The 26,923-nt window shown below is 35.8% G+C and overlaps 1 protein-coding gene across 5 annotated transcripts in view; it reads left to right on the top strand.

Moving 5' to 3' along the window:
* The window catches only part of MAN2A1 (mannosidase alpha class 2A member 1), a 130,028-nt gene that overhangs the window by 34,212 nt on the left and 68,893 nt on the right, over window positions 1-26,923 (top strand). For all 5 annotated transcript variants that reach the window (XR_008233440.1, XM_052776481.1, XM_052776484.1 and 2 more), the window contains exons 4-9: window positions 6,207-6,378; window positions 8,098-8,225; window positions 9,765-9,938; window positions 12,341-12,527; window positions 18,039-18,216; window positions 22,305-22,507. Coding sequence is in view for 4 of the 5 variants with exons in the window: in XM_052776481.1 (XP_052632441.1) it covers window positions 6,207-6,378; window positions 8,098-8,225; window positions 9,765-9,938; window positions 12,341-12,527; window positions 18,039-18,216; window positions 22,305-22,507 (1,042 nt within the window). In the remaining variant the exon portion in view is untranslated. The remainder of the gene's footprint in view (window positions 1-6,206; window positions 6,379-8,097; window positions 8,226-9,764; window positions 9,939-12,340; window positions 12,528-18,038; window positions 18,217-22,304; window positions 22,508-26,923) is intronic.

The following is a 26,923-nucleotide window of genomic DNA, read 5'->3' as shown; positions in this document are numbered from 1 at the left end:
ATTTATTTCTAGTGTTTGCATTATTGTCATTATTGTGTGCCTGTGTATGATCAGTTAAACACATATACCATGCTAAAGTTCTCCAAGACACTGGTAAGAACTCCTGGCTACATGTCCATTAATTTTTTTTATTGTTTTTAAGAAAAACTTCCACTATTGCGGCATCACATGTTATGTGGACTGTGGATGTAATTAAGAACTAAGACATCCTCTTTCAGCTTATGATTCTTTTTTACTTCCTTAGCTATCAAAACAGTGACTTAATTGTGTCTTCTTCCAGGAACCAGTTAGTTGAGAGTTACGTAATTTTTTTTTTTACAGTTATACTTAAGTTTTTTACTAACTCAGGTGTACATTTTAAAAATCCAAGAACTGAAGTTCCACTAATTTTGCAGCAAAGAGATTGCTTTTATTTTCTGGAAAGCTGTATAATGCTATCTGAAATTTAATGGTTTGATTTAACTCTGCCATAAAATTAATAAATTGCTCAAGTTTCCTAAGTTGCAAGAAGCAGCACTGATGTGTGAATTTTAGAGTCAGTGAAATTAATTATGATCTACTGTAAAGTAAATCAGAGATACAAACTGCCCTCAAAAAGTGTGTTAATCTAACAAGGGATAGTATTCCAGACATTCACTAGATCTGCCTCTTCATTAAAACAGACTTCATGAGAAACTAGAAATTTTTGTAAGGACATGATTCCGCTTGAACATTGGAGGGTGACTTATGGTAGTAAGCAATTGAAAAGTCTTTTTGGTTTCATTTCAACAGTCAATTTTAAACCAAAAGGCAAAAGAAACACAAATGTAAAAAAAAAAAATCCAGCAACCTTGCAGATACATGTAAGCAGTGCTCAAACACTCTTAGTAGTAATGATTTCATGTTTTCAGAGTTGATTTGTGATTCTTGTCATGATCAAATTATAAAATGGTTTTACTTAATTAGGTTACTTTTTGAATAATGCTAATTTGTCAACTTCTGTTCTGATTTTGTCCTGAAACTTTGCCTGTGTCCCTACAACTGTGTTTTAACTGTGCTAAAACACAAGAATACCTTTCTTTAGTGCAATTAGTTGGTAGAACTTCAAGAAGGAAATTGGACTGGAAAGTTTAGACAGGAATAGTGGCAAACCAGTTAATGAAATGCTTCAGGATTTTTTGCATAGCAATGGAGTGCATTGACATTTGGACATGATTCTTGGAGTCTGCTGTTGACCCAAGAAAATTTACATTATCAAAGTGGGGAAAAGAAAAATTAAAAAAGGACCACTGCATGATGATGATAAATCTCAGGGGTGGGGGTGGGGGGTGGATATCAAGTTTCCACACTTTTGAGGACAAACATGAGTGAGGCAATCAAAAGGCAAGCAGCTTAGCAGTGTGTATCCTATATCACTATCACATGTGCTGGCAGAAAATGAAACTAGTTGCAAACTCCTGAATACTTAAGTCCAGACAAGCGTATTGACATTAAAGACAGTATTTGTTTTCTCTTGTTTACATGTTTATATTGATAAAGGTCCTTATGTAGATTTAACCAACAAATGTTGTTTTGCTGATATTAGTATATTTAGTTTTGGTAATTGCAGCTTTAAACTATTGCACTTTTTCCATGTGTAAACTGTAGTTGTATTTAAAGTTTCCTGATGAAAATACACTGGTAAACCTTTTCTTTCGGCTTGGGAACAAATTCTTAGTTTGTGGATAAGCACAAAAATGAACTTGAGTTGTACTAGATTCTTATGTGATATTAGGGACTGAGATGTGAAATAATACATTTAATGTGGTAGTCTGTAGTAGTAGACTTATAGCTAGCAACTGTAAATTAATTTATTCATGGTTCTATTCAGCTTTCGATAATTTTTTTTCATCTTTATGGCTCCACGCAAAATTAGACAGCCTCTGTAAGTTATGGAGTTAAGAGCTATCGATGGTATGAAATTTAACAAAAGCAAATGCTGGATTCTGCACCTGGGACGGAGTAATGCCAGGCACAAGCATAACTTGGGAGAGGAGTGGCTGTGGAGCAGCCCTGCAGAAAGGGATCTGGGGTGCTGGTTGACAGCAGGCTCAACATGAGTCAGCAGTGTGCCCTGGCAGCTAAGAGGGCAAACCGCATCCTGGGGAGCATCAAACACAGGATAACCAGCTGTTCAAAAGAGGTGATTATCCTGCTTTATTTAGCGTTGGTGTGGCCTCACCTTGAATACTGTGTGCAGTTCTGGGCCCCACAATTTAAGAAGGTTGTGAAGGTCCTTGAATGCATCCAGAGGAGGGCAACCAAGCTGGTGAAAGGGCTGGAAGGCATGTCCTGTGAGGAGCGGCTGAGGACTTTGGGTTTGTCTAGTTTGAAGAAGAGGAGGCTGAGGGGTGACCCCATTGCTCTCCACAGCTTCCCAAGGAGGGGAAGTGGAGAGGGAGGTGCTGAGCTCTTCTCCCTGGGATCCTGTGACAGGACACCTGGGAATGGCTCAAAGCTGCGGCAGGGGAGGTTCAGGCTTGACATTAGGAAACATTTCTTTACTGAGAGGGTGGTCAAGCACTGGAAGAGGCTTCCTAGAGAGGTGGTAGATGCCCCAAGCTAGTCAGTGTTTAAGAGGCATTTGGACAATGCCCTTCATAACATGCTTTAACTCTTGATCAGCTTTAGTCAGGCAGTTGGACTAGAAGATTGTTAACCCTTCCAACTGAAAATATTCTATTCTAGTCAGAAATAAATATATTTATGTGCAAGATGCGAGATGCATGGTAATTAAATTTCAGAGGACTTTCTGCTGGCTTGCAACTGATTCTGTGAATACTTGTAAATATTTGCTCTAGGACTTTCTGAAGTGTGTTAAGTTCAGAGTGTTAACCATGTTATACACTTCCTCTATAGGTTAACAAACTGAATTATATTAAAACAATACGACCCCTAATTGTAACACTGCTTTTCCTACATCATAATGTATTCTTATGCCAGCTGCTTTGTCATTTAGCTCTGTGCTTCTTTATTTAGGTTGGTTTGTTAAGTTTTTCAAGAATGTTTAAGAAGACTAATTCAGTGTAAGTTTGCTTTTATTGCTGCAATGTAAAAACATGCTAAAATAGTTTATTATGATGGTATATTTCTGTGTAGGAAAAACATAAGATGGTTTTAGCTCATCCTCCATTAGTTGTGTGCTAGCATGATACTGTCCCTTGCAGAAGAAATTCTGGGTAAAAATTTGTGAATGTGTAGTCTGCTACATGTGGATCTTTTTATGTAAATATCAGTAAAATAGTTCTTTGATTTGTTGAAAAGTAAATGAGCATTGAAAAAGATTAATTGGTTATATGATCTCAATTCGAGTGATAGTTTCCATTAAAAAAACACTTACTGAAATAGGCAGAGATCACAACAAATTTTGTTTAAGAACAGCACAAAAGGAAAATAAATTCTGCTTATTCATCACTTTTCTGTTTTCAGTCTTCATGGAACTATTGTGTAATAGTAATTTACTGTCAACTTTTTTGTATTAGGCTGTTTCCACGCCTCTAAAGAAAGTGTGTTTTATGTTTAGATTTTTAGCTCTCATATTAACTGTCTTGACAAAATGTATTTTTCCCCTTTAAGATAGATTAGATTAGACCCTAGGGTTCTATCTGTACAGAAACTTATATCAGGTGTGATGATTCTTTTAGATGCTAAATGTCTGTTTGAAAAAAAAAGTTACTGAGCTAGCGCTTTTCTTTTGGAGTGTTATAGTTTTATTTCCTCATTTGCAAAGTAAAAAAGGGAGTGTTTTAGAAATTTGTGGTGTTTTTGTTTCTGAATACTATATTAAATTTTGACCTTTACAAAGTGAGAGTGCAACCTAAAGGTAGTGCAACCAAAGTAAGAGTGCGCCAGTGTCTAGTGGTTATTCCTAATTACAAGATTCTTTATTTGAAATGTAATTAACAGTTTGATGTGAACTGGGAAAGAATGTGTATATTGTCAAACTACATTAGCTCTGCATTTCTACCTAAGATGCTGTCCCGTCCCAGTCGGTGGGCTTGAGGGAGGTGATCTTTTAGATAGTCCATTGCCGCACACAGGAGTCACAACAATGACTTGTGAGGGACAGGGAAAATTTTAACACCCCCGTTTTCCTTGGCGAATCCCAGGGCAGGAGTCACGACAATGGCTCCTAAATGCTCGAAATATGTTTTATTTGACATTGACTTATAACACAAGTGTGGCTAAATTTGGCGTAGCAGATATTTTGAATAAGAAACTTGACACCTAACAGCCGTAGCAAAGTATTCCTAACCGCAAGGTAGGAGGAAGAGAAGAGATAAGAGAGAGAAAGAGAAAAAAGGAGAGGTAAGTATCACCACCCTTGGATCCAGCGAAGAAGGAGCCTCAGTAGTAGCTGTCTGGATTCCTCAGGCAGTGGGGGCACCTCTGGGGTTGGTCTCCACCCCCCACCCCATCCTCTTTTATACCCTCATCCAAGAGCCCTTCCTGCATGTGTTGTGGGGTTTTCTCAAAAGTTCTTGGTGAGGATGGGGAGGGGGAATGTCGCTGATGCCCCATTATCCCATTTAACTTGTTTACACAAGTGCTGTGGTAAGGGCCCATGGCAAAACTCCGAACCTGTGACAAAACGTCCGAAGTGCAACCGCTAGAAAACTTCCTAGAAACAGTTCACTACCCCACCTCTGCCAGGCATGTCCTGTTTCGGCTGCTTGCAGCTACCTGCTTTGTTTTTTGAGACAAAATGGCTGCCAGTCTCTCGCTGTCTCTCAGTCCTTCATAGATGAATGTAATTTATTTTTTAACCTTAAAATATTTATGAATCAATATTCACTCTATTCAATAATAAAGTGGTTTTCTTTTACTGGACTTAAAAAATATTTTTTTATACTAAAATTTTCTGCATTTGTATATCTGACTCGAAACAATATTACTTAATTCCAGAACAGCCTAATCCTGTATCTTCTTATAAGCAGACTGGCATTGTGCTGGAATGGCAGTGCCTCTGCAGAACAGAACTGGTAAATCAGAGTGGAGTCACTAGATTGTATTTGTCTGGAGTACAATCCTCACATTGTGTGGAAGCTTTCAGAAAATCTTAAAATGCGGATGCATTCATAACATAATTCATAACATCACTTGCATTCTTCAGTAGTTACTCTGTTGTATAAGATACTTCCTAAAACTCTACTGCTGAGTCACTTTTGGAAGCACTTAAATGAAAATGCTTATATATGACAAGAGCTGGTATGAAGAGTAGGAATATACCACTTTTGTATTAAGTAGACAGGTTTATCTTCTGCTTTTTTCCCAGTTACAATTACAGAAAGAACATACCCCTTCCAGGTTCTGGAAAGGAAGATGCATGGTTCTCATGCAAAGTTTAGGAAGAGGTTAAGAGGTTAAAAAATTTCATGGAAGACTCTGCACTGTGAGGTCTGAGTATGTGGTTAAATTTGGGTTTTCCTTTACTCTGCATCTCACTGATATCTTTTCTAATGAGGGATGCAGCTACAACATATTTCTTTTCTCAGTCATTGCTAACAAACCTCTCATTCATAAATGTTGCTGAACATGTGCTGCAGGGCTTACTGCTGCTTTGTTTGCCCCCTTCTTTACCGTCAATGTCTGTGGGATACCATTAGTAGCTCTTAATTTTCTCCTCAGATGGTAGGTGTAAGATGCTGCTAGTAAGGATTTTCATGCAGTTGTTTTACATAAAGTAGGGTGATGGGGTGCTTTATGACTTGAAAGAAGAGATAAGATATTGAGGGAAGGATTAGGGGGTGTTGGGGGGGTGTGTGTTGGGAGTAGAGCTTCAGCTGGGAAGATGATCTTCTAGTAGATGCTTCAGTCCTCCTGATGTGAGAGTTGAGGAAACCTAGTGGAAGTTATCAAAGAAGATCAATTTGCAGATATGTACATTTTCCTTTTCAACTACTAATTGGTGCTTAAATAAAAAAAAAATTCCATCATTTTTTAAATCTGTGTATTCTGTTGTTCAAAGTAGAAAGCCTAATATTCCATATATTTGTATGTTCAGGAAATAAAACATCTAAACTTTGTGAAAAGAAACTCCTGGAGAGTTTAGCACTTCAAACTATCCACAGCATGCAGTGTCAACTTTTTAAGAAAATGCTTCACTTAACTTTTTATAGGGAGTGGGAAGAAGGCATGTCTCTAACACTGTTGAAAGCACCTTAAATTTCATATTTCCTTTTTCTTAGGTTGGCTGAAGACTTTTGATGATTACTTCAGAGATCAGACACAGCATATCTTAAATAATATGGTTATAAAACTGCAAGAAGACAACCGAAGGAAATTTATGTGGTCTGAGATTTCTTACTTTTCAAAATGGTGGGATGGAATAGATAGCCAAAAAAAGGATGCCGTTAAAAGGTTTGAACACTGACCTATTTATTTTCTTCCATGTGGCATGTTCTGAGACTTTGTGTATTTGGCTACACTGTAAACTTGAGATTTCACTTGTTGCTATGCAGAATTGCTAGAATAATCGACTACTCAAGTCCTGATTTTCTGGGCTTGGTTCATTTTTTTTTTTCCAGTTGCAAAATAAAAATCTGCTTAGAGGAGTGAGGCTGAATTACTGAGTTGCTGAAAAAATTGATTAAAAGTTTCAATGTACTACAATGAAGATGTCATTCAAATTGTAACAGTTGTGATTATAAGCTTTATTTGAAGTCACATTGAAGTATTGACAATGGAATAAAAATAATCTTTCATATTAGCTATTTATATATGGTAATTTTTTCTTCAGTTATAACACAATTATGAAATTAATTTTTTTGTTTTTAAATATGTGTATTTTTTATAAACATGCAGCTGCTTAAACGGTAGAGTAGTACATAATCTACACCCTTGCTCTTCTTAGTTCTTTTTAAAATTACAAGTCAAAATGTAATACAGAAGTAAAAGGATTCCCTAGACATTGAGACAAGAAAGCATGCTGCTTGGATAAACTTGAAGTGAGGTTCTAGCTTGGAGTTTTCAAAAAGGTTTTTTTTGTTTTGTTTTGGTTTTTTACTTAGCTTTAAGACAGGGTCCAACAGTTCTTAGCTCATCTCTGTGAAGCCCTCCTTCTCATGTCCCCCTTCAAGATGCATGGGTTGCAGTATACCTTAAGGTTATGAGGCCCTCACAGCTGCAAAGGTTAGGTAATGCTGGAAATCTTGGGAATGACATAGAAAATTATCTATTTAAAAATTTATGTACAATGCATGAGTATTATAGCACAGCTGTTGATTTTTGAGATTAAAAAGATCCCTTGGAACACAATAAACTGTAAATGATAGTCACTAGGGAACTGGATCCTTTCTTCAGGGGAATCAGGTATTGTTTAAACTGGTATAAGACTTAGAGAAGCTGCATGGGAGATTATTTTTGCTGTATGTTTTTCATTGCTCTTGTGAGCATTATCTATAATGTGACTAAGTTTTGATAAACGTACTACATTTCTTTCTTGAATTCATTAAACATTTATATGCTAGTGTACAGTGTAAGTGCTGAAATTACATTATTTAACTGTAGGGACCACCTGATGCTGGAAGCATGATCATTATATTCACTGATATGTTAATAGAGAGACTGGACCATCCTGTGATCTGTTTCAAGAAGGCATTTTAATGAGTGAGATGGTCTGAAGCCTTTATATATACAACAAACTTCAAAGCTCTATCACCCCTCTAAAACAACAAAAACAATGGTAGATCAAAGACGGGGAGGTATTAGTAGTGCTTGCAATGTGCAATGTCTAGGCATCTCACTCAACTGGCCTTCAGTATTATGGAACACACACTTTTATTTTTGTAATTCATGCAGGAACTAGGCTTCTCCCTGATTTAAAAAAAATCAAGTATTATGGCACATGCGGTAGAGTTGGTAGTTTTCATTGCACAGAGGCATTAAAAATTTCACTGTTCATCTATTCATTCTTTCCCTGTTTGATTAAAGAAATGTAGTCCAGTGATGGAAACAGCACAAGGAATTTAGCTTTTGGTATCGTGTCCCTGGTAAACACTTATTTGGGTATTCAGAAATTGATTTTTAATAGTGTATTTTCATATACAAGATTCTGAACACAGTTTACCTATTTTTCAGGTTAATAAAAGATGGACAATTTGAAATAGTAACAGGAGGATGGGTCATGCCTGATGAAGCCTCTCCTCATTATTTTGCTTTAATTGACCAACTGATAGAAGGACATCAATGGCTAGAAAAGAACCTTGGTATGTAGCTTGATCTAAAATTTAACTGTGTTAATACAGGAAGTCAATTAGAAAATACTTTTTTTTTGTATTTCTGAGGTGCTTAGAAGGCTCTCTTTACTCTGCTTTCCTGAAACATGAAATCAGCCACTTACTGGATGCTATAGGATTGAGTCTAGTATTTGCAATTACTGTTTGCAGATAGAAGTTCCTGGATGAAGTGTATTTAAACAATTTTATGTCATAACATTTTGTCTTGATCCATGAAAGATGTTTATAGTATATTAGCATAACAAAATGTAACACTAGATCATGCTGAATTGTAGATCATGTGTCTCTGGTATCACAGTTTCCTATTGCTATTTCTGTCTTTTGAAAATCATGACAAAGGCCTTAAAATGACTTAAAAATTGATATTCCTGTTGTGTTTGGATCTATTCTGTAGGCTGTGTATTCATTAGGTTCTCTTATGTAAGTCTTTCAAAAAAGTAAATATGAAATTTAGTAGTAGTTGTTGTAGCAGCAGTAGTAGTAGTAATAAAACTTAAATGCATTGTAATGTTAGAATTGTTCATATTTCACAAAAAAAAGAAAAGGCTGACTCATCCACTTTTGAAACTTTGAGGAATTATTGACTGCAGTAGTATTGGCTGAACTGTTTTCGTGGCTTTGGGAGGATTTTTTTGTTTAGTTCTGTAAGTAGAGATAATGCTCTATAAGTAGAGATAACCCTTTTTATATAGAAAATATTTCTACAGTACTTTTAATATCAAGTTAACATTACTTCATCCAATTAACTGAAATTATTTTGAAAAGCTGTTTCACCATGTTTTTCTTAGATTGCAATTTCCATAAACACAGCTTGACATAATTAAGCAATAGGGGAGGGAAGGCCTAATAAAAGGGTAATGCATTCCCTGCTGTTTTTTTGGTAAGACAGTAAAAATGTGCCTAAGGAATCCAGTTGAAGATTCAGTTAAACAAGAATTAGATACAGCTTCTTTATTTGCTAGTATGAAGTTCAGTGAAAAGTCAGTATTAATCAACATGATTCTAATGATTGCCAACCAAATAAATAAAAAGTTAGTTCCAAAGCCAACAAAGGTTAACATTATTTAAATTACAGTGAAAATTCAACAAGCTACAGCATCAATCCATCCCCAACTGTTCATTTTCTTTCAGCTTTCCTTTCCAAGTATAATGTCTGTAAACTACTTTAATGAAACACATTCTTTTTTCACTTTTAATTCCATGTAAAGATGTTTGACACACAATTGAGATAGTGTAACAATGTAGAATACTAATCTCAGGGTTTTTTATGTAGAATGCCTTGTCTCCAAGACATTTGATTTTTTGTGTGTGTGTTAATTGTTTATCTGTTTAATTCTAGCTTGTTAATTCCAGGGCGTGTTCTGCAGGAGGCTTAATACTCAGCTATGCATATATAGATCTTCTTCGAAATTTTATCTTTAGTGCTCTGATTTAAATTATATTGGTGTAGCTTTCTTTGAGTGAAAAGTAAAACTTTCTTCCCTTTTTACTTTTTTCTTTTGTCAACAGGAGTAAAACCAAAGTCTGGTTGGGCAATTGATCCTTTTGGGCATTCACCAACAATGGCCTACCTTCTCAAACGCACAGGATTTTCCAATATGCTTATACAAAGAGTTCATTACTCAGTTAAAAAACATTTTGCAATGCAGAAGACACTGGAATTTTTTTGGAGACAGAACTGGGGTATGTTTTTTTTTCCTTTATGTCAATTTATTTTGTTAATTTACACAGGTAAAATACGCAGAGAACTTGAATAAATACTGTGGAAATCTTTACAGAACAGGTTAATTAGAGAAGTCTAGACTTGAAAATTTTAGGTTTGCAGTTCTGTTAAAAAAAAAGTCATCTAGGTTAAGTTTTGGGGATTTTGTTTTTGTTTTTTTTTTAGTAACAGGGAATGTGAGTACCTGTGTCTTAGGAAAGGGGTTAAATATAAAAACTGTATTATTGATATTTTAGCTCTGATCTTCCTGTTTCTTCACTTTCATTTGTGCTTTTACTTTACCTTATTTCCCTTCTCCTGCATTCCTTACAAGTATATATAAAAAAAGTAAGTGGGGTGGAGTATTCTTTTTCCTTTTCTCATTTCTTTGTTTTCTTCTTCCTACTCCTACTATGTGGAAATAAAGTGGAGGAGGAGGAAAAAAATATCTCTTGGAGAGAAAAAAAAAAAAAAATGCCAAAAGTGAATATTTGAAGATGGAGAGGTCTGTCTTGTTTATGTTCTTACTAAGGGAAAAACTTTCAAGCAACGAGTTTTCCTCAGCTGCTGTGACAAATTAGTGTCATTAGGTACAGTAGTTTTCTGTGGACTTGAAATTTGCGGGTTATCGTTAGTCAGAAAAATAAATTTAAAACATTTCACCATTTTAATTTGCAATGAAATTCTCATCAAAAACCTTACTCTTAGAATAAATATAATTGCTTTTTGATATTGTTTATACAATATAGAGTATGAAAGTTTTCTTCAGTAATGTAGTGATTATACTTTAGCAAACTGATGTGTCTGTAAATGAATGTACTTTTCTATATGAATATTTTGTTTTGCTTTGTACTGTACCAGCATTACAATAAGGTCTATGATGAAAATATGTAGTTGAGGTTTTGGTCTTTCTGTTTTTTAGAGTAAGCTAATATGTCACTACTTTATCAATACGGGGTCAAACAAACATATTTAGTACTTACTGTTGAAAGGTGGTGGTGATTTTGAAGCTTTTTAGTTCCTCTGTGTTTTTAATTGGAAATTGTAGGAAGGAGAGTATTCAGAGTAAGCAATCTGCTGCACAAGTAAACAACTTTAGGAAAACACACCACTGTGCAAGAATTTGTCAGATACTGACACTTCAGAGATTTTTCTTTGAATGCTGGTGTATACCACTCAGTGTACAGAATCATTAATTGACAGGCCTTTTTCCTTAATGGTTGCATACATAAATCACATGTATGATGTGGTCTAGTGTTTGGGCTTCAAAAGAAGGCTTTTCAAAACAGATTACATATGAAAGATCACTGCATGCTCAGCTGGCATAATATGTAGACGTGGTACCTGCGATAAAGAGAACTCTGGTAGCTGAAAAGTAAATGCATGTATTTATGGAATATTACCTTTATAGTAATAAGTAAGTAGTAGTAAAATAGGAGTTTTTAAAAAAAAGGTCTGGATTGGAACTGTGAAGACTTACGCTGTTAAGGTTCTGGAGAGTATTTTCATATGTATTGTTAACATACTTAGGAGCCAGGTTCTTTGGCACATCTACAACATTCATCCCTTTTTTTCAACATAAAATTACTCGAAGTTGTTAGTGCTGGAAATATGCAATCAGCATTTAGGGGTTTTACCAGATGACTAAACTTACGGTTCTCTTAACTTCTATGAGAACTTCAGGTTCTCTTTAAAGTTAAATTCTGAAACACTTGACAAGGTGTGTGTAGATCTCTGCTCCTGGTGGGTTAAACTTTAGGGAATGGACTGACTAGATGGAAAAGTTAGGATTGCAAAGATGGTCTCAGAAGTGCATAGAATTCCATGTACAGGCACACAGAATCTATCTACAAGTACGCAGAATCGTGCTGTCAATGCATTGAAGTTATGTGTTAAAGAAATTAAGAATTAATTAAGAATTAAGAATTAATTAAGAATTAATTAATTGGTTGGCTAAAGCCAACCAATTCAAATGTTGTGCTAATGAGGTAATGACAGCAGGGTGGTTGGTTTGGGGTTTTTTTTTGGGGGGGGGATTGGTTTTGATTCACTCAAAGTATAAAAATGTGTTTTGTTCACCTCTAAAATTCTGGAAATAATGAGATTTATATGGGTAAAAAAAACCCCTAACATTTTGTTCCTGTCTTTCCCAATCACCTGGTGCTTAACTGGAACGTTCCAATCTTGCCTGAACCTCTCTTTTTAGCCTCTTTATATGTAAGGTACATACAAAGGTAGACTCCAGGTATGGATATTCAAAGCAAGGAATTGTCTTGATCTAATTTTTTAATACAATTCTTGGATTAAGAACATGGAACTGGTTTAGTTTTGGCAAATCTGAGAGCGTTTATTTTAAAGATGTGCTCTATGTATTTAATTCCAGATTTGGGATCCAGTACAGATATCCTTTGTCATATGATGCCTTTCTATAGCTATGATGTTCCTCATACTTGTGGTCCAGATCCAAAAATCTGCTGCCAGTTTGATTTCAAACGTCTTCCTGGAGGAAGAGTAAGCTGTCCATGGAGAGTTCCACCAGAAGCCATTCATGCCGGAAATGTTCAACACAGGTACAGTTTTTACATATTCTGCAAGGGAATAACTTAAAAATTTATGCTGGACAAAGATGATATCTAACATAGGTTGGTGAATTTATATAGTCCTTAAAATAAAATTGTTGTAGGAAAATAATACCTATTACTTAACCCAGTGTTTGCTTATAAGTTCAGAACTTGATTTACAGTGAAATTTTAAGATAGGTTATAATTAAGGAAGATGCATTAATTTTTTTTCTTTTTAATTCATGATACATGAGTCTATTACTATCTCTGAATGCTAGGCAGAATGTAGTAATCTGGTTATAGTCATGTTACTGGTTTACTGTAATTTTTGTGAATTTTATGAATATACAGTGATCTGTTTCCTGCCAGTGGAAGACTTCAGGGACAGCATGGTGTAGTATGCTGTAACTGCAAATGGCGAGATATTTTCTGTGGCATATCCTTGCAAAACATGGCAATCTGTGGCCTAGGTTTCCTGAAGTGGACACTTTAAGTGATTCTGAGTCCTATGTCTTTACATGTCCAGGGAGCGGGGGGAAATCATATTAACCTCAATTCTATTTTTCAAATAGAAACACTGAGTTGGTTTGCCATGGGTAAGAATCAAGTTTACAGTTTTACAAAACTACTTTTCAATTTTGGGAAGAAGGGGAAAAAAAAAAGAAAAAAAAAAGGGAAGATAGACCTACTAAAATGTTTTCCAGAAAAAGATTGTATTGTATGGTCCTGTTACTATCTTCAGGCCTTCAAACCATCCCCAAGTTCAAGAGATAGAAATTTAGGTAGGTGTTTACAATTGTTGCAAATTGCTGAGTATAACAAATATATTAAGGATAGCAGGGTGCCTTTTTGGTTCTAGTCTTGATGCTGAAGTTTTGAAGTGATGATGTGATGGTGATGCATTGATTGTCTACATGTCAAGTCTGCATGTCCTTTTTCTGAGTATGAATTTTGCCAAGCATCTTGAAAACTTCACTTTGTCAGTAAAATTCAATTACAAAATTTTAGCAAAGATAAAACTAAAATAAAACAGAATACATCACAATTGTCATATTTTAAGTTAGAAATTGGAATGATGATAGGAGAGTCATTTTCTTGAAAAGTGGAAAAATGAAAGCTGAAGGTGACAGAAGAACAGTAGAGATAGCTAATAGAAGAATCATTATGACATTATGACACACTCAGTGCTGATCAGATGTGAAGGAAAGCTCATGTGTCTTTAAATCAAAGTTGTAAAAAGAAAAATCTTGAATATGTATCCCAATTAGCTGAGACAAATATTTGTAGAAGAGTAAGAGCTTGTTTAACAAATACCTGGAACATACAGGCTATAAATATAATGTAGAGAGCCTGCTCAGAATGCTTTTTAAGGTTTTTGTTTTTTAATTAGATCTTAATTTATCCCTGCACTTTCAAGATGCAGCCTTTGTATAATGATCTAAATTAGACCTTGTCAAAGAAACGGTTCTTTCACCATGTCATATGAAATCAAAGAATAAAGAAATGGGGCAGGTATGTAGTGAATGTGTGATCAAGTTGAAGAGATCATCATCTCAATATGGTCTCTGAAACTTAATCTTTTGCATCAGTTTTTGGTAGATAAAAACAGTTTTCGTGTCTAACAGAGTTGAAACAGCAGTATGGTAGATAATACCTATGGGAAAAGTAAAACTAACACAGGGTCTTTGAGTTGGGAGCCTGGATTATTTACATTTGGAACACCAGAAGGAACAGAGGAACCATACTTTTGAGAGTGTAGTTTGAAATAAATCCACTAAACCGTAGGAAGTACTGTTTTGCTGGAGAATGCTAAAAACACTGCTCATGTTTTATGACAAAGAAAAGGTTGGAATATAGTAGGCAACCAAAAACTTCTCTGATCTGACCTCTGTTACAACACAAGTTTTACAGTTGTTATGATGAGAAGTGTGAGATCCAGAAGTAATTGGAAAACTTATCTTTACATCATAAGCTTTCCACGGTTAAAGGTTTGTGGCACGCTAATTAATCTGTCTCTCATCTCTGCTTGCTTTGTTTTTTAAGGCTGGAAAAATACAGGAAATCTACACTACATGGATGTGAAAAAAAGTATTTGATACACGATTGATTTGGAGACAAGGTTTAGATCACTGACCTTTCTTCAATGCTAAAGCTGCAACAAAACAAATTGAACATAGATCTTGAATACTCAGCTGGGACAGTTGCTTTTGATTTCAATACTATTATGGCTATACATATATACTGAAGAGATATTGAATTGAAAACTTAAGACGAGTAGCTGTTGGATTTATCATTGCCTTGCCACTTTAGTTGGGATTTGGTAGGAAAGAATGAAACAGCAGCCTAATTGAAAGCCTGTACTTGTTTAATTACACTTCATGACCACTTAGGTTAAAGGTTGCTGTTGCACTTGCCCTGTTTTGCAATGTCATTCTTGTCCATATGTTTGGATACTGAAGTTCTAGCTTTTCACACTAGCAAGAAAAAACAGCTGTTTGTTTTTTTTTTTTTTTTTTTCCTTGAATGGGAATAAGTTGTTTTGTTAAGAGGAAGCATAGCTTGTTTTGTGTATGTCTCTCTCCCATGCATGGAAGTAGGAAAGAATCTGTACTGCAAGGCATGCGCTTCAGAGAAGGAGTAGAAAATGGACTTTCCACTTCACTCCCTACTGTTCAAGAGTCCAATTTTACCCTTCAGCTTTTTTCTCTTTATTGTTGGTCATATTGCACAACATGCAACTGGTGTTCAGAATTACATTTCTGATGTGGCATTGGTTGTTAATGTTTGTGATTGCCAACCCCAAGAATCTGAGATCACGCTCTTAGGAAGTACTCATGCTGTCTGCATAGCTATCTCCTCCACAAAATTACCTGAACAGAAAATTGCCAATCCACCAAATGGTTTTGTTTTCTAGTTGTGATAATTGAGCAAAGAGTGAGTCCGTAATACTTCATGTGCTGTATGGGCTGAAGTAGTAGGGACTGTGAAGCCATGACCACTGTCAAACCTGTCACATAGGGCTTGCTATAGCTGCTGCAAAATTTCTTGTGATTCCCACAGACTCTGGGTGGTGACTGCTCCTCCTGCTTTGACGTAGGAAGGGGCAAAACTAGCCACATTAATTGTTTTGATATGTTTTAGCCAAATACTTGGAATTTTTGTGGCAAAAGAACACGCTTCACAAATGAAAAAAACCCCTTCGTATCACAAGTGTCTTAAGCAGTCAGTGATAATCTGAAAGCTTCCCAAAGAAAGGTGAAAAATATTGTTGGTGCTGTTACTCACAATGTTGATATACTTCAGTGTTGCCAAGGAAGAGTGCAGTTAGGGTTGCTCTGTATACTGAGAACTACATAATGCGTCTTGTGTACAATTCCAAGAACTTTTGATTGTATAAACCAAATTTTGGGGTTTTTTTTAAGCCATTAAAATGAAATTGCTGCTGGTACGCTATATCCATAATTACAGTGGTACAAAAAGTTTTTCATGACTGATCTCTTGGTTTTCAAATTTTCATTCAGGTAGGCAGGATAAACATGTATCAAAATGTATCTAATACTGTCTTGGTGGGGAACCAGAGGAGGGAAGCTTGGTGAGACTCAGTGGAGTCTTTTTTTTTTTTTCTCCAGAAGTATTTTTCATCTTCAGCAAATTCTGTCTGGGGCTTTCTGCTGACTCTTTCTCACTCCTGTATGAAATAGTGATTTAGAAAGTTATATGAGAGAAACTAGAGGATATACCTGACTCGAGACATCTAATTTTTCTTTGGTGTTTTTGCAATTGAAACTGGTTTGCAGTGGAGGAAGATCCTGCTGCTCCCTTAAAAACACCTAATAATCCTACAGTTATGAGTACTTTGAAGAGAGGGAGAACAGCAACACTGATGAATTTTGCAGTAGATTTGAAAAGAAACTAAAGGAGGAGTTTGACGAGAGATGTCACAGTCAAATATCCTGTTAACTGTAACCTCTTCTGAAGTCCTGTGTTTTTCAAGAGGTTCTAAAATAAAGTATGTTTCCAACTGTAGGCTGCATGTGGAAAATTTGAGTTAGGCTGACTTTTTAGAAGGTAGAATTACAAAGTCTTGTGCCAATTGTTCTGTTAGGAGAGGAAGTCTTTATGTTTAAAATGGCAACCTGTTGAAAGTCATGGAAAATACTGATTCAAGCATAAATACTTGGTAATCTGAACTATAAATCAAACTATAGACAGGGGCCAGGGAGGTGAAGCCACTAGTTAAGTCTATTCTAGTCTCAGCAGAACTATGTAGATTCTTAACTAAAGATGTTGTGCCCCCTTTCTCCCTCCAGAATACAGTCAGACCTTGTGTTTACTCAATACTTATATAATCTGATAGACAAATAAACTCTGACTTGCTGGTCAAAGAAATATGGGTTTCAAATATATTGGACTAGATTAAATTCTCACATAAATGTTGATATAACAAATCGTCAAGAGTACGAGATGAAAGTTGATTAAACCACCTATTAAAAAGACTTGTAGAAACAAAAAGCTCACTGGAATCGCTTTTTTGCTGCTATTTTCTCTTTAAAACTTTGTCATTTGTACTCCTGTTTTCTTAAATATGTTACTATAGTTTATACTCCCTACTAACATTATTTCCATAACTTTAGTTAGAGAGGATCAGCATCTGAAGATTTTGATAGTGATGGGGAGGGGTGGGGAGTGGAGAGAACGGACCCTTTCAGTAACGTAGACATCAGACTTGTAACTTGTAATACATTGCAGCTTAATGAACTGATACTTTACCCACCAAAGAGTTAGTAGGTGCCAAAGGATAATTTTACTGCCTTTTTTCTGTGTATGGAAGTGTGGGGGGTTTGTTGGTTATTTTTAAAGGCCAAAAGCAGAAAAGCAGTGGGTTTAATTTTTCAGGGCATGTGTTTAAAGCTTAAGAGGGCTGGCTCTAAGACAAGTAAGAAACTGGCTGAAGGGGGAACAGTGATTGTTAGTAGTGAACTTCCTCCAGAATGTGTGTGGTTTTTTGTTTTGGTTTGGTTTTTTTGCGAGGCTGGAATTCCTCAAGGATTAATATATGGGCAGTTTTTCTGTCAAGGACATGAAGATATGAAGCAAAGTATCCAAGGGAATTACCAGAGGGGATGAGAAGAGCTTGCTTATTATTGTAAATAAGGGCTGGAGAGGATTAGGATTGTTATCTAAATATAAAGCAGGTAAACATAATTTAAACTGAAGGTTAGTTTTGGCACAGGAACAAATTGATGCAGACTGGCCTATTGTTTGAGATGGAGCTTGATAAGCTTATTGGAGGATTTAATTAGCATAGTGTTTGCAACAATAGTAGGTTGAATATGGTGTCCCAGTGGTGGGAATTGCATCCAGCTTTTTGTTACAAAATGAGACAGCAGAGTTTTGTATGTCTTGTTTAGGGTCACCCTAATGCACAACTTGATATCTAAGAATTTTTTCGTCAAATGCTGACTTTTATTTTTCTGTTTTCTACATTGCTTTTCCCACCTCCCCCTGCCCCCCCTCAAGGGCTTGGATGATTTTAGATCAATACAGAAAGAAGTCAAAGCTTTTCCGTACTAAAGTTCTGTTGGCTCCACTAGGGGATGATTTCCGCTATGCTGAGAGCTCAGAATGGGATCAACAGTACCAGAATTATCAGAAGCTGTTTGACTATATGAATTCTCATCCTGAGTGGCATGTTAAGGTAAATACAACACTTTTTCTGGTTTGTGGAGAAGACAGTATTTCTTCACTATTTTGAGATTCTTCATGGAAAAAAGTTGTGGTTTGTTTCTGTTTTTTTTTATTTAAACTGTGGAGTTTTGTATATTATTTAACAGCGTATTGGTTTATCTTGGCAGATTACATTTTTTTAAACTTTACCACCTCCTCTCCCTCCAAACCAGAAACTTTGCTATTAATAGTATCTGCTTGAAAACTATAAATAGTATCCAAAATAGATCATTTTAGAGAACAGCTATTAGGTTTGCTTGTTTTCTTAGTACTCTTGTTTTCACAGGTTTCAGGCATTGTTATTTCAGGCTCGCAGGCTTTGTTGTTTAAAATATTGTATTTTCATATTAGAAGTTCAAGCAAATTTTGTTGCTTTGCTTGGGTCCTCTTGGTTTTATATGCCAAAACAAACACAAAAAATCCTAAGAGGCATCATTGCTGGCACATGTTGTTGAATACAATAAAATCTAAGAGATGGACCTGGCTACAAAAGGAGTGAATATACTAACACAATTATCAGATGAGATATCACTTTAAATCATTAATTATGTTTGAGTGTTAATATACATGTTGATACATTCTAATGTTTAAGCTGAGTACTTTAGACACTTCTTGTACTGTAGATGTTCTCTGTACTCAGACGAGTTTTTGTCATCTTTCAGCAGGGGAATAAGAAATAGGGGACCACAAACTTGTTTTTTCTTGGGTATCACATGAGAGACCACTATTGCTGCTTTCACATTTAAACTTTTTAAAACTGGTCTGGTCTCTTTCATATGTTTTTTGTGTGTGCATCTTTTTTCCCCTTCACCTTTTCTGAGACCTCCCCCCATTCTTCTAACTGCAGGTTTGAGTACTGCCTATAGTGTGTTAGTTCTTCCTCCTGACTTCTGGACTTGTGTTCTGCATAAGAAAGATGATCTCTTGGGATCACAGCTTGTTTGAGAGCTGGATTTTGCATGTTTCTTATGGGATGTGGGTGACATGATGTATGTGAATGCCTGCTGTGTCTTAGTGGGGGGAGACGGACCTGCAGAATACTCTTTTACATCTTTTAAATCTACAGCCCATCTTTTAAATCTAAAGCTTGCTGCTATCACCAGCTTTACTCCCCTCAAAAAGGGATGTAGTGTGCAGGTAGTTACTCTTTGGTTACTAACAGCAGCATACTTTCTGTAGTCTCCATTCCTACTAACGTGGGCTGGATGATTTCTTCTCTGGGACAAAACCTGAAGGTTCTAATTCTGAGGTCATTCTTCAAGGACCACTCCTGTCCTGAGGCATCTGTAAGTTCCTTATCTGAAAGATTCTGCTCAGCCCATTGTCAAGGACTCTAGAAGTCTACTTCATTAGCCCTGGCTTGCCCACCTGGATTAAAGCCTTGGGAATCACACTAGCCCTTGGGGCCCTTGTAGAAGTATCCAACCCTTTTTCTGCTTCTTAATACCCAGATAAAATATATGCCATCCTCTCATTCAGCTACTTTGTGCTTAGGGTTCTTCGCTCAGCTGGAGCCCTGTTGGCACTGGAGTATGTCTCCTTTTCATTTTAGTTAGTTAGTTGTTTTTATTCTTTCTCCCTCTGTTTTTTAGGTTTTGTTTTGGGTTTTTTTTTTCTTGTTTGTTTTGGGGGGGGTGTGTTTGGGGTTTTTTTGTTTCTGTTTTTTTTTTTTAAAACTGGTGTCATTTATCCTTGGAAATATGAGCTTAGGTGAAGAACTTTCGCACTCTGCTGCACTTTCCGCAGTGGACTGTAACTCCACAGGCAAGTAGGGGGTCATGCTCAGCTTCCTAAGAACCTAGATTATATAAAGAAAGAGTCCACATTTCTTCCTTAAGTGCTGAGATGCCTAGGATATTACTACTTACACAAGGAACTGCCTACTCCGCCTTTCTGATCTTATGAGAGATTTACCCTTTCAGATAAATTTGAGATGTTTTTCTGGTGGTGTCTGTTAGCATTGAGATTCTCATGCCAGCAACTATTCTACGGTCCTAAAAGTATGTGGTAGATTACTGTAAAAGATATCTGTTTTGCTCTCAGGGAGTTTAACCTCCCATTTGGAGATCGCCTTTACATCTATTATGCATAAATTAAGCTGAGACTTTTTTTATGCCAGTAGAAGAGTCTACCAGCTTATTTCACTGTTTCCACTCACCTGACATTAGAATGAGTTTTCTTCAACTTTGCTGGTTCCTCTGGTGACGTTTTCTTCCTCTGATGTAACCCAGCATACAGAAGGGAGGTCATCTATACCTGATTTCTCTCGGTCCACTGTTTTTGGTTTTTTTTTTTTCTTCTGAATTCTGTCTTGTAGGTGTCTGTGATAGTGAGGGAAAAGGCCAAGTGTCCTAGAAGCGCCTGGTAAGGCAGGGATCACTAATATTGGGATTTCTGTGGCAATATGTCTCTTTCTCTGCTTTACTGCCATTCAAAGTGGCAAGTTATCATACCATAACCACCTAACATACTTGGATCTTCTGAATGATTTTGAAGAGTGAATACTGTTTGGTTTGGTTTTTTAAATGTTCGAATAGCATATCTTCATTGTCACAGTAGTAGTCTTTATATTCCAAGTCACTTTTAAAAGATTTTTACTAAAAACTTGTTTTCTGGTGTTGCAAATTGTAACATGTTAATTTGTATGCTTGTTAAAAATAAATTTTAAAAAGTGACTTAATTTAAATTTCAAGAATTATCATTATAGTTTATTGTGAGGATACTTGTGGTAATGTGATCTTCTGTGCTGTTCCCACGTTCATTAATTGTTTTTCCAGTCTCATTCAAAATCCAGTTTGCCATCTATGTCTTTAACATCTCTCAGTGCTGGCAACATTGAAATCAGTCCCTCTCCCTTTTTTATTCCCTCCTTTTTTTGTACACCTCAAGCTCGAGGGTACTGTCTTGTACCCTGTATCCTGTAAAGGGCTGTTATTGCCTTATTTGTCTGAGCATTTTTAAAAATGACCAGAAGATAAGGAATTTTTTGAACTCCCCCATGTTACATCTCTAAACACAGTTTCTTTGTATATAGTTTTGAAAAAACAGCTTCTGAAAGCAAATGCTATTTTTTTTGATCAACTGTCATCTTGGGTTAAGCACATGTTGGAGATCTGGAGCAAAACAGAGTTAATTTTGAAAATGCAAGATTAAGACAACTATGTTTTTGTTGCATTCCATGAAGTTTCTTACTTAGTCCAGACATCTACTTAAATAATATTGAGATATTACTTAACTCATATGTTAGAGACTTACTCATAAGAAATGAAGAATGCTTTGCTTATTTGTTGAGATTTAGTTTGTACTATAAATACTGATTTATACTTTAAAAAAAAAAGTGTTTGATATTTCATGAATCATAGAATCAGGGAATGATTTGGCTTGGAAGGGACCTTTAAAGGTCATCTAGTCCAACCCCCACTGCAATGAGCAGAGACATCTTCAACTAAATCAGGTTGCTCAGAGCTCCACCCAGCCTGACCTTGAATGTTTCCAGGGATGGGGCATCTACAGCCTCTCTGGGCAACCTGTTCCAATGTTTCACCACCCTTATCACAAAAAATTTCTTCCTTATGTCTAGTCTGAATCTACCCTCTTTCAGTTTAAAACCATTACCCCTTGTCCTGTCACTACAGGCTCTATTAAAAAGTCTGTCCCCCTTATAAGCCCCCTTTAAGTACTGAAAGGCTGCTATAAGGTCTCCCTGGAGCCTTCCTTCTCCAGGCTGAAGAACCGCAACTCTCTCAGCCTTTCCTCATAGCACAGGTGTTCCATTCCTCTGATCATTTTTGTGGCCCCCCTCTGGACCCACTCCAACAGCTCCATGTCTTTCTTGTACTGAGTTGAAATGAAGTTGAAGTGCTTTTGGAAGAGCTGTTCAGCTTGTCTGAAAAGTGTGCAGGGAAACTTTAAAGCTCTTTAGGATAGTATTTCTGCTACAATTCTGCTGGAAGACTGGCATGTTTCTGAAATGTATATGAAATCAAGCATATTCATTCTCTTTGTATGTCTAAATAAAGAAAATGGACCTATGTTATAGTAATTTTAATTTTCTTTCAGGCCCAGTTTGGAACTTTATCAGATTACTTTGAAGCTCTGCGCAAAGAAAGCAATTTGGGTGAAAAGAGGAGCAATTCATTTTTCCCTGTTTTAAGTGGAGACTTCTTCACCTATGCAGACAGAGATCATCATTACTGGAGTGGATACTTTACATCGCGACCCTTCTATAAACGACTGGATAGAGTCCTGGAATCCTACTTACGGTAAATACTGCCATCCAGTAAATTCATAACATATGTCTTGGCACACGGGAGAGATGAATGTATAAGTACTCTAAATCTGTTGGACAGATGGAAAAGTGATTTTGAAATGCACAGTTTAAGTTTACTTACAATAAGGGTAGCCTAAACGGCCCCCAAATGTAGTTCTTGTTACAAGGATTTGTTGGTGTACCAGTTTTTTTAGTAAATTCACAGAAATACAATGATATCTTTACCATTAAAACAAATAAGTTGTCTAAAATAGTATTCAAGTGATCAACAAGTCCTGATTCCATGAAAATAGCAGGTAGTATGCTTTTTATTTCTGTATTGCATTTGGGTAGCTGTCAGATCAACCTATCATTATGACTATACTGTGAACTCTTTCAGAGAGAAATACAAAGGCGTGAATTTTACAAGGGTTGTTAGAGGCAGTTGAGAAGTAGTCAGGAATATTGTGTGCCAAGTGATGTCAGATTATAAGGTACTGCTCTGCTGAAAAGTGTTTACATCATCTTTAAAGAAAAAAGTATTGCTGAATTTTGGTAATGGAGTATTTAAGTGGTTCTCCCTTGTAGCAGCTGTAGATAAGACACGTTGTAAAATGATTTAACTGTATTTTAAGGCTTCAGAAAGAAATCTGGGACGGATGCCTATGATACAAACCCTGGACATTTCATCTGTTGTCAAAACTTGGAAACTCTGTTTCCAAAAGATTGTTCTTCCAAGGATCCTTGGTCAAAGGACACTTTTTGTCTTCTGGAGGGACCCTTTAAAATACACCTATTGTAGTGCTTCTACATGCTGTTCAGACCTTTTTGTGCTGGAGAACTTCTGTAATGATGAGAAATCCATCCTTAAGGATTTCTTGCCAATTTTTTTTGTGTCATAATGGCTGCTGCAGTAGTGGAGGGAGCAAGAGAGGTGTGGAAAGTAGCATTTTGGGAGCATGGAAAGTAGCGTTTTGGAGGCAGATACAAGTATGTTTCAGAAGAAAAACTTCCATATCTAGCAGAATTTGTTTTTATTCTTCCAAGGATCAAGTCTTTACTCTGGTAAAGTAGACTTGGGACACAGCTAAGCTACTCTGTTATCTCTAGTATGTTTTTCCTGTGATGAAAGTGGCTTTTTCTAGCCTTCTCTCTGCACTCTAAGAATACAGAGTAAGAGACCTGAGGAAATCAAGAAAATTAGTGAATAAGAAATGAAAGCAATAGAAAGACTAAGAACTGTTTAAGGAGAAGTGAGATCAAGGGCCTGAGAATAGAAGGGTGTTAGGGAAGAGACAATATAACATCACTTTGAAGGCGTTGCATTGACCAGCAAGTAAAAAAGTTTCACAAATGGGAAAGCAGGGAGGAAGGAAGCCAAAGACTGTCAGGAAGGAGAAGAAGACGGAAGCTGAGAGGAATGACAAAAAGCAAGGCTAGGATGCCTTTGGCAGAAGAATGTAAAAATAATATAGTAAGGAGAAGTTATTAGAGGAGGGACTTCCGCAGTGTTTTAATCAGAACTTTGGAATGTTACAAGTGTTAACTTATGTACAAAACCAAGAATGTTAGAAGATTACAAAGAGGGCATTTGTAAGGCTAACAATAATTAGGAAGTTTGACAACTATTCAGAAATAGTTTACAGGTAGAGCATCAAGCATCACTAGGAATATGATTTTCTTAGAAGCATTTTATTTTTTACTTACTGTATCAACTTTATAAATACTAATTAGCTCTGTTCTCATTACCTAGTTTATCATAAGAATCTTTGATTTTCAGTGAAAACAGCCTTGTTTAATACTGCTATTGGAAAAGTCAAGATGTATAGAAAACAGGTCAGATGATGTCCTTATAAGTTGAATTCCCCACTTAATTGTTTTTTTGTTTTATTTTGCCTAAATTCCTTTCTGTTCATTAAAATGGACCAAGGATTTAATTTTCCTTTAGCTTTATCATAGACTTTTTTCTCAAAATTTTTAAGTGTGTTTACTTTATTGTTATTTTTCTGTTTTTTATTACTTAGGTTGCAGAAAACTTCAAATTAATTGCTTTCAAGTTTATTTTTAGTATTTACAAATTTTACACTGTTAAAAGATTCCTTCATGCAAGAATTTCAATTACCATTAATTTCTGAAAAGGGTGCTAGACTTACAGGTAAAGAATCTCTGGAAGAAAACTAAACCTTCAGTCTTCTGAATTAAAACAAAACACGTTTCTAAAAATGTACCTGGGACATTTTTCATCCTTTGTTATCCTCTGTGAATAACATGTAAGAACAAAATGTACAGATATGTTCTTGTCAATTTAATATCAGGGTTTTTGGCAGTTTTGTTTTCAGAGACCTGGAGAGTCTTCAAGGATGGCACATTAGCTGTGAGAACAGCAGAATTGGGGGTTTTGTCTTTTATTTTTGATTTTCTTTAAAGTCAGAGGAAATACATTATGATCATATTTAATTAATAACGCCCTCACCCCAACCTCATGATTAAATTTTCCATAGTTCTTTTTGAGCTAACTTATAACTACCTAGTGTGCATATATATGTGTGTGTATATATATATATGTATGTGGGAGAATGAACCATAAATGGAAGATAAATACGTATGTGTGTGTATTCTTTACCAAGGATGAATGCTTTTAAGTTCCAGCAGTACCAGGATTAAGAAGTACTTTGCTCTACTTAATAGCCAGAAAACAGTGTTCAGCCTCAGGACCTGCTATGAAGGCTGGCCATTTAAGCAAGAAAAGAGGTGGTAGTTTGGGTTTTTCCTGTTTTTAAAAAAGTTTTGGGGTTGTGGATTAAAGAAAGTGCATGAAAGTTTAGGGAATTTGTAATGGAGATTGGCATCAATGCTGATTTGAGACATAAGAGATTTTTTTTTATCTGAAGTGAGAGATGGATGGATTGAAGTAGTTTGAAGGATAATGAAATCAGTGACCAGAAGTTTGTTTAATGTCATAATGGAGAGTTGGGGACAAATTAGGAACACATTCTGTGACTTCTTTCTTTGCAGATGTAATCAGGGAAGAATTATGGGAAGTCTGCAAAAAAGACTGTTGAAGTAATTCAGAAGCAGGACAAAAGCTGCAGTTATACTTCTAACTGTACAGATGGATAGAAAAGACATCTTGAGATTTCAGAAACTCTTGCAAAAATTATTTATTTTTTATTTAGGTTACATATAAAGTGGACATAAAGGTAACCTAGTGTAGTCTTTGAGCAATCAGTGAAGCAAATTGTGGTCTATTTGCAGTATCCCATCAGGTAGAGATACAGTGACAAATTACAACAAAGTGGAAAATCTGTGGTGACTACTTTAGGTAATCTGCAGTAGTTTGAAATAGAGGTGATAAACCCAAGGCTTTATACAGCTTTTATGGAAAGGTATTAGAGAGAGGCAAATGCTTATTTATAAGTGAAGTGTTCTCTAATACAATGTTTCATGTGGTTTCACTTCTGAGTGTCTTTCATCTGTGACCATCGAACCATTCTAATGTTTAGAATAATATTGAGATTTGAAAGGAAAATTTTGCATCTAGGAGACCTATGTGATGAATGGATCTGTAAAACAGAATCAGTTATTTTTCTGAAAGGCAAAAGAGTTCCAAGTGTTCCTTATAGACAAAATGGATTTAAAGTGATATTCTGGAATCAGTAAGAACTGAAAATGTATTTACTATACAGCTTCATTTTAATGTTATTTCTTTTGGTATTTTGAGGACTGAAATTTTTTTGTGTTTCTCTACATCATAGCTACAGTTGGGTCAGTGTTTAGTGGCTAAGTAAAATTTTTTAAAAAAGGTAAAACACTTTGAGACAGGGTTTAACCACTACATTGTGCATCTGATGCCTTTTTAACTACAATATACTTGTTTTCCTTTCAAGTTAAGCTGTAATCGAGCAAAGTAGGAGGAATGCATAGATGTAGGAATTTGCACTAAGCAACATCAAAATCACAGCCATTAAGCTTAAGTGCACTAGTAATAAAAAAAAGAATTACAACTTTTAACACCTTGATTTTATGTGTAGCTTCTGAGCAGTTATCTTACCTGTAAGAGCAAAATCTCATCCTATTCCTCAAATATTGACAATATGAAAATGAATTGAGCTGTTATCTGTACAGTGTACCTTTTAGTTTAGTTTGACACATGCTACTTGCAGTTTTTACATAATTGTCACCTATGTGATGCATAAAGACAAAGAGACCAAACTGAATCCAAAGGTATTTTTCATGTTAACAGTTAGTACCAATGCACAGTCTGTAAACCCAAGCTGAGAATGATTTTAAAATTTGTTGTTGTACCTAGTTTAAATTTGAGCACATGCACTCATGAACAGCTTGGGTAAATGTGAAAGTTAATGTATTTTCCTTCTTTTAAAAATTTTTTTAATTTTTTATTTACATGCTTAGGAGATAGTTTTACATT

Source organism: Harpia harpyja, chromosome Z, assembly GCF_026419915.1.
Source record: "Harpia harpyja isolate bHarHar1 chromosome Z, bHarHar1 primary haplotype, whole genome shotgun sequence".
Taxonomy (NCBI): Eukaryota; Metazoa; Chordata; class Aves; order Accipitriformes; family Accipitridae; genus Harpia; species Harpia harpyja.
This window is presented reverse-complemented; position numbering and strand designations above follow the sequence as displayed.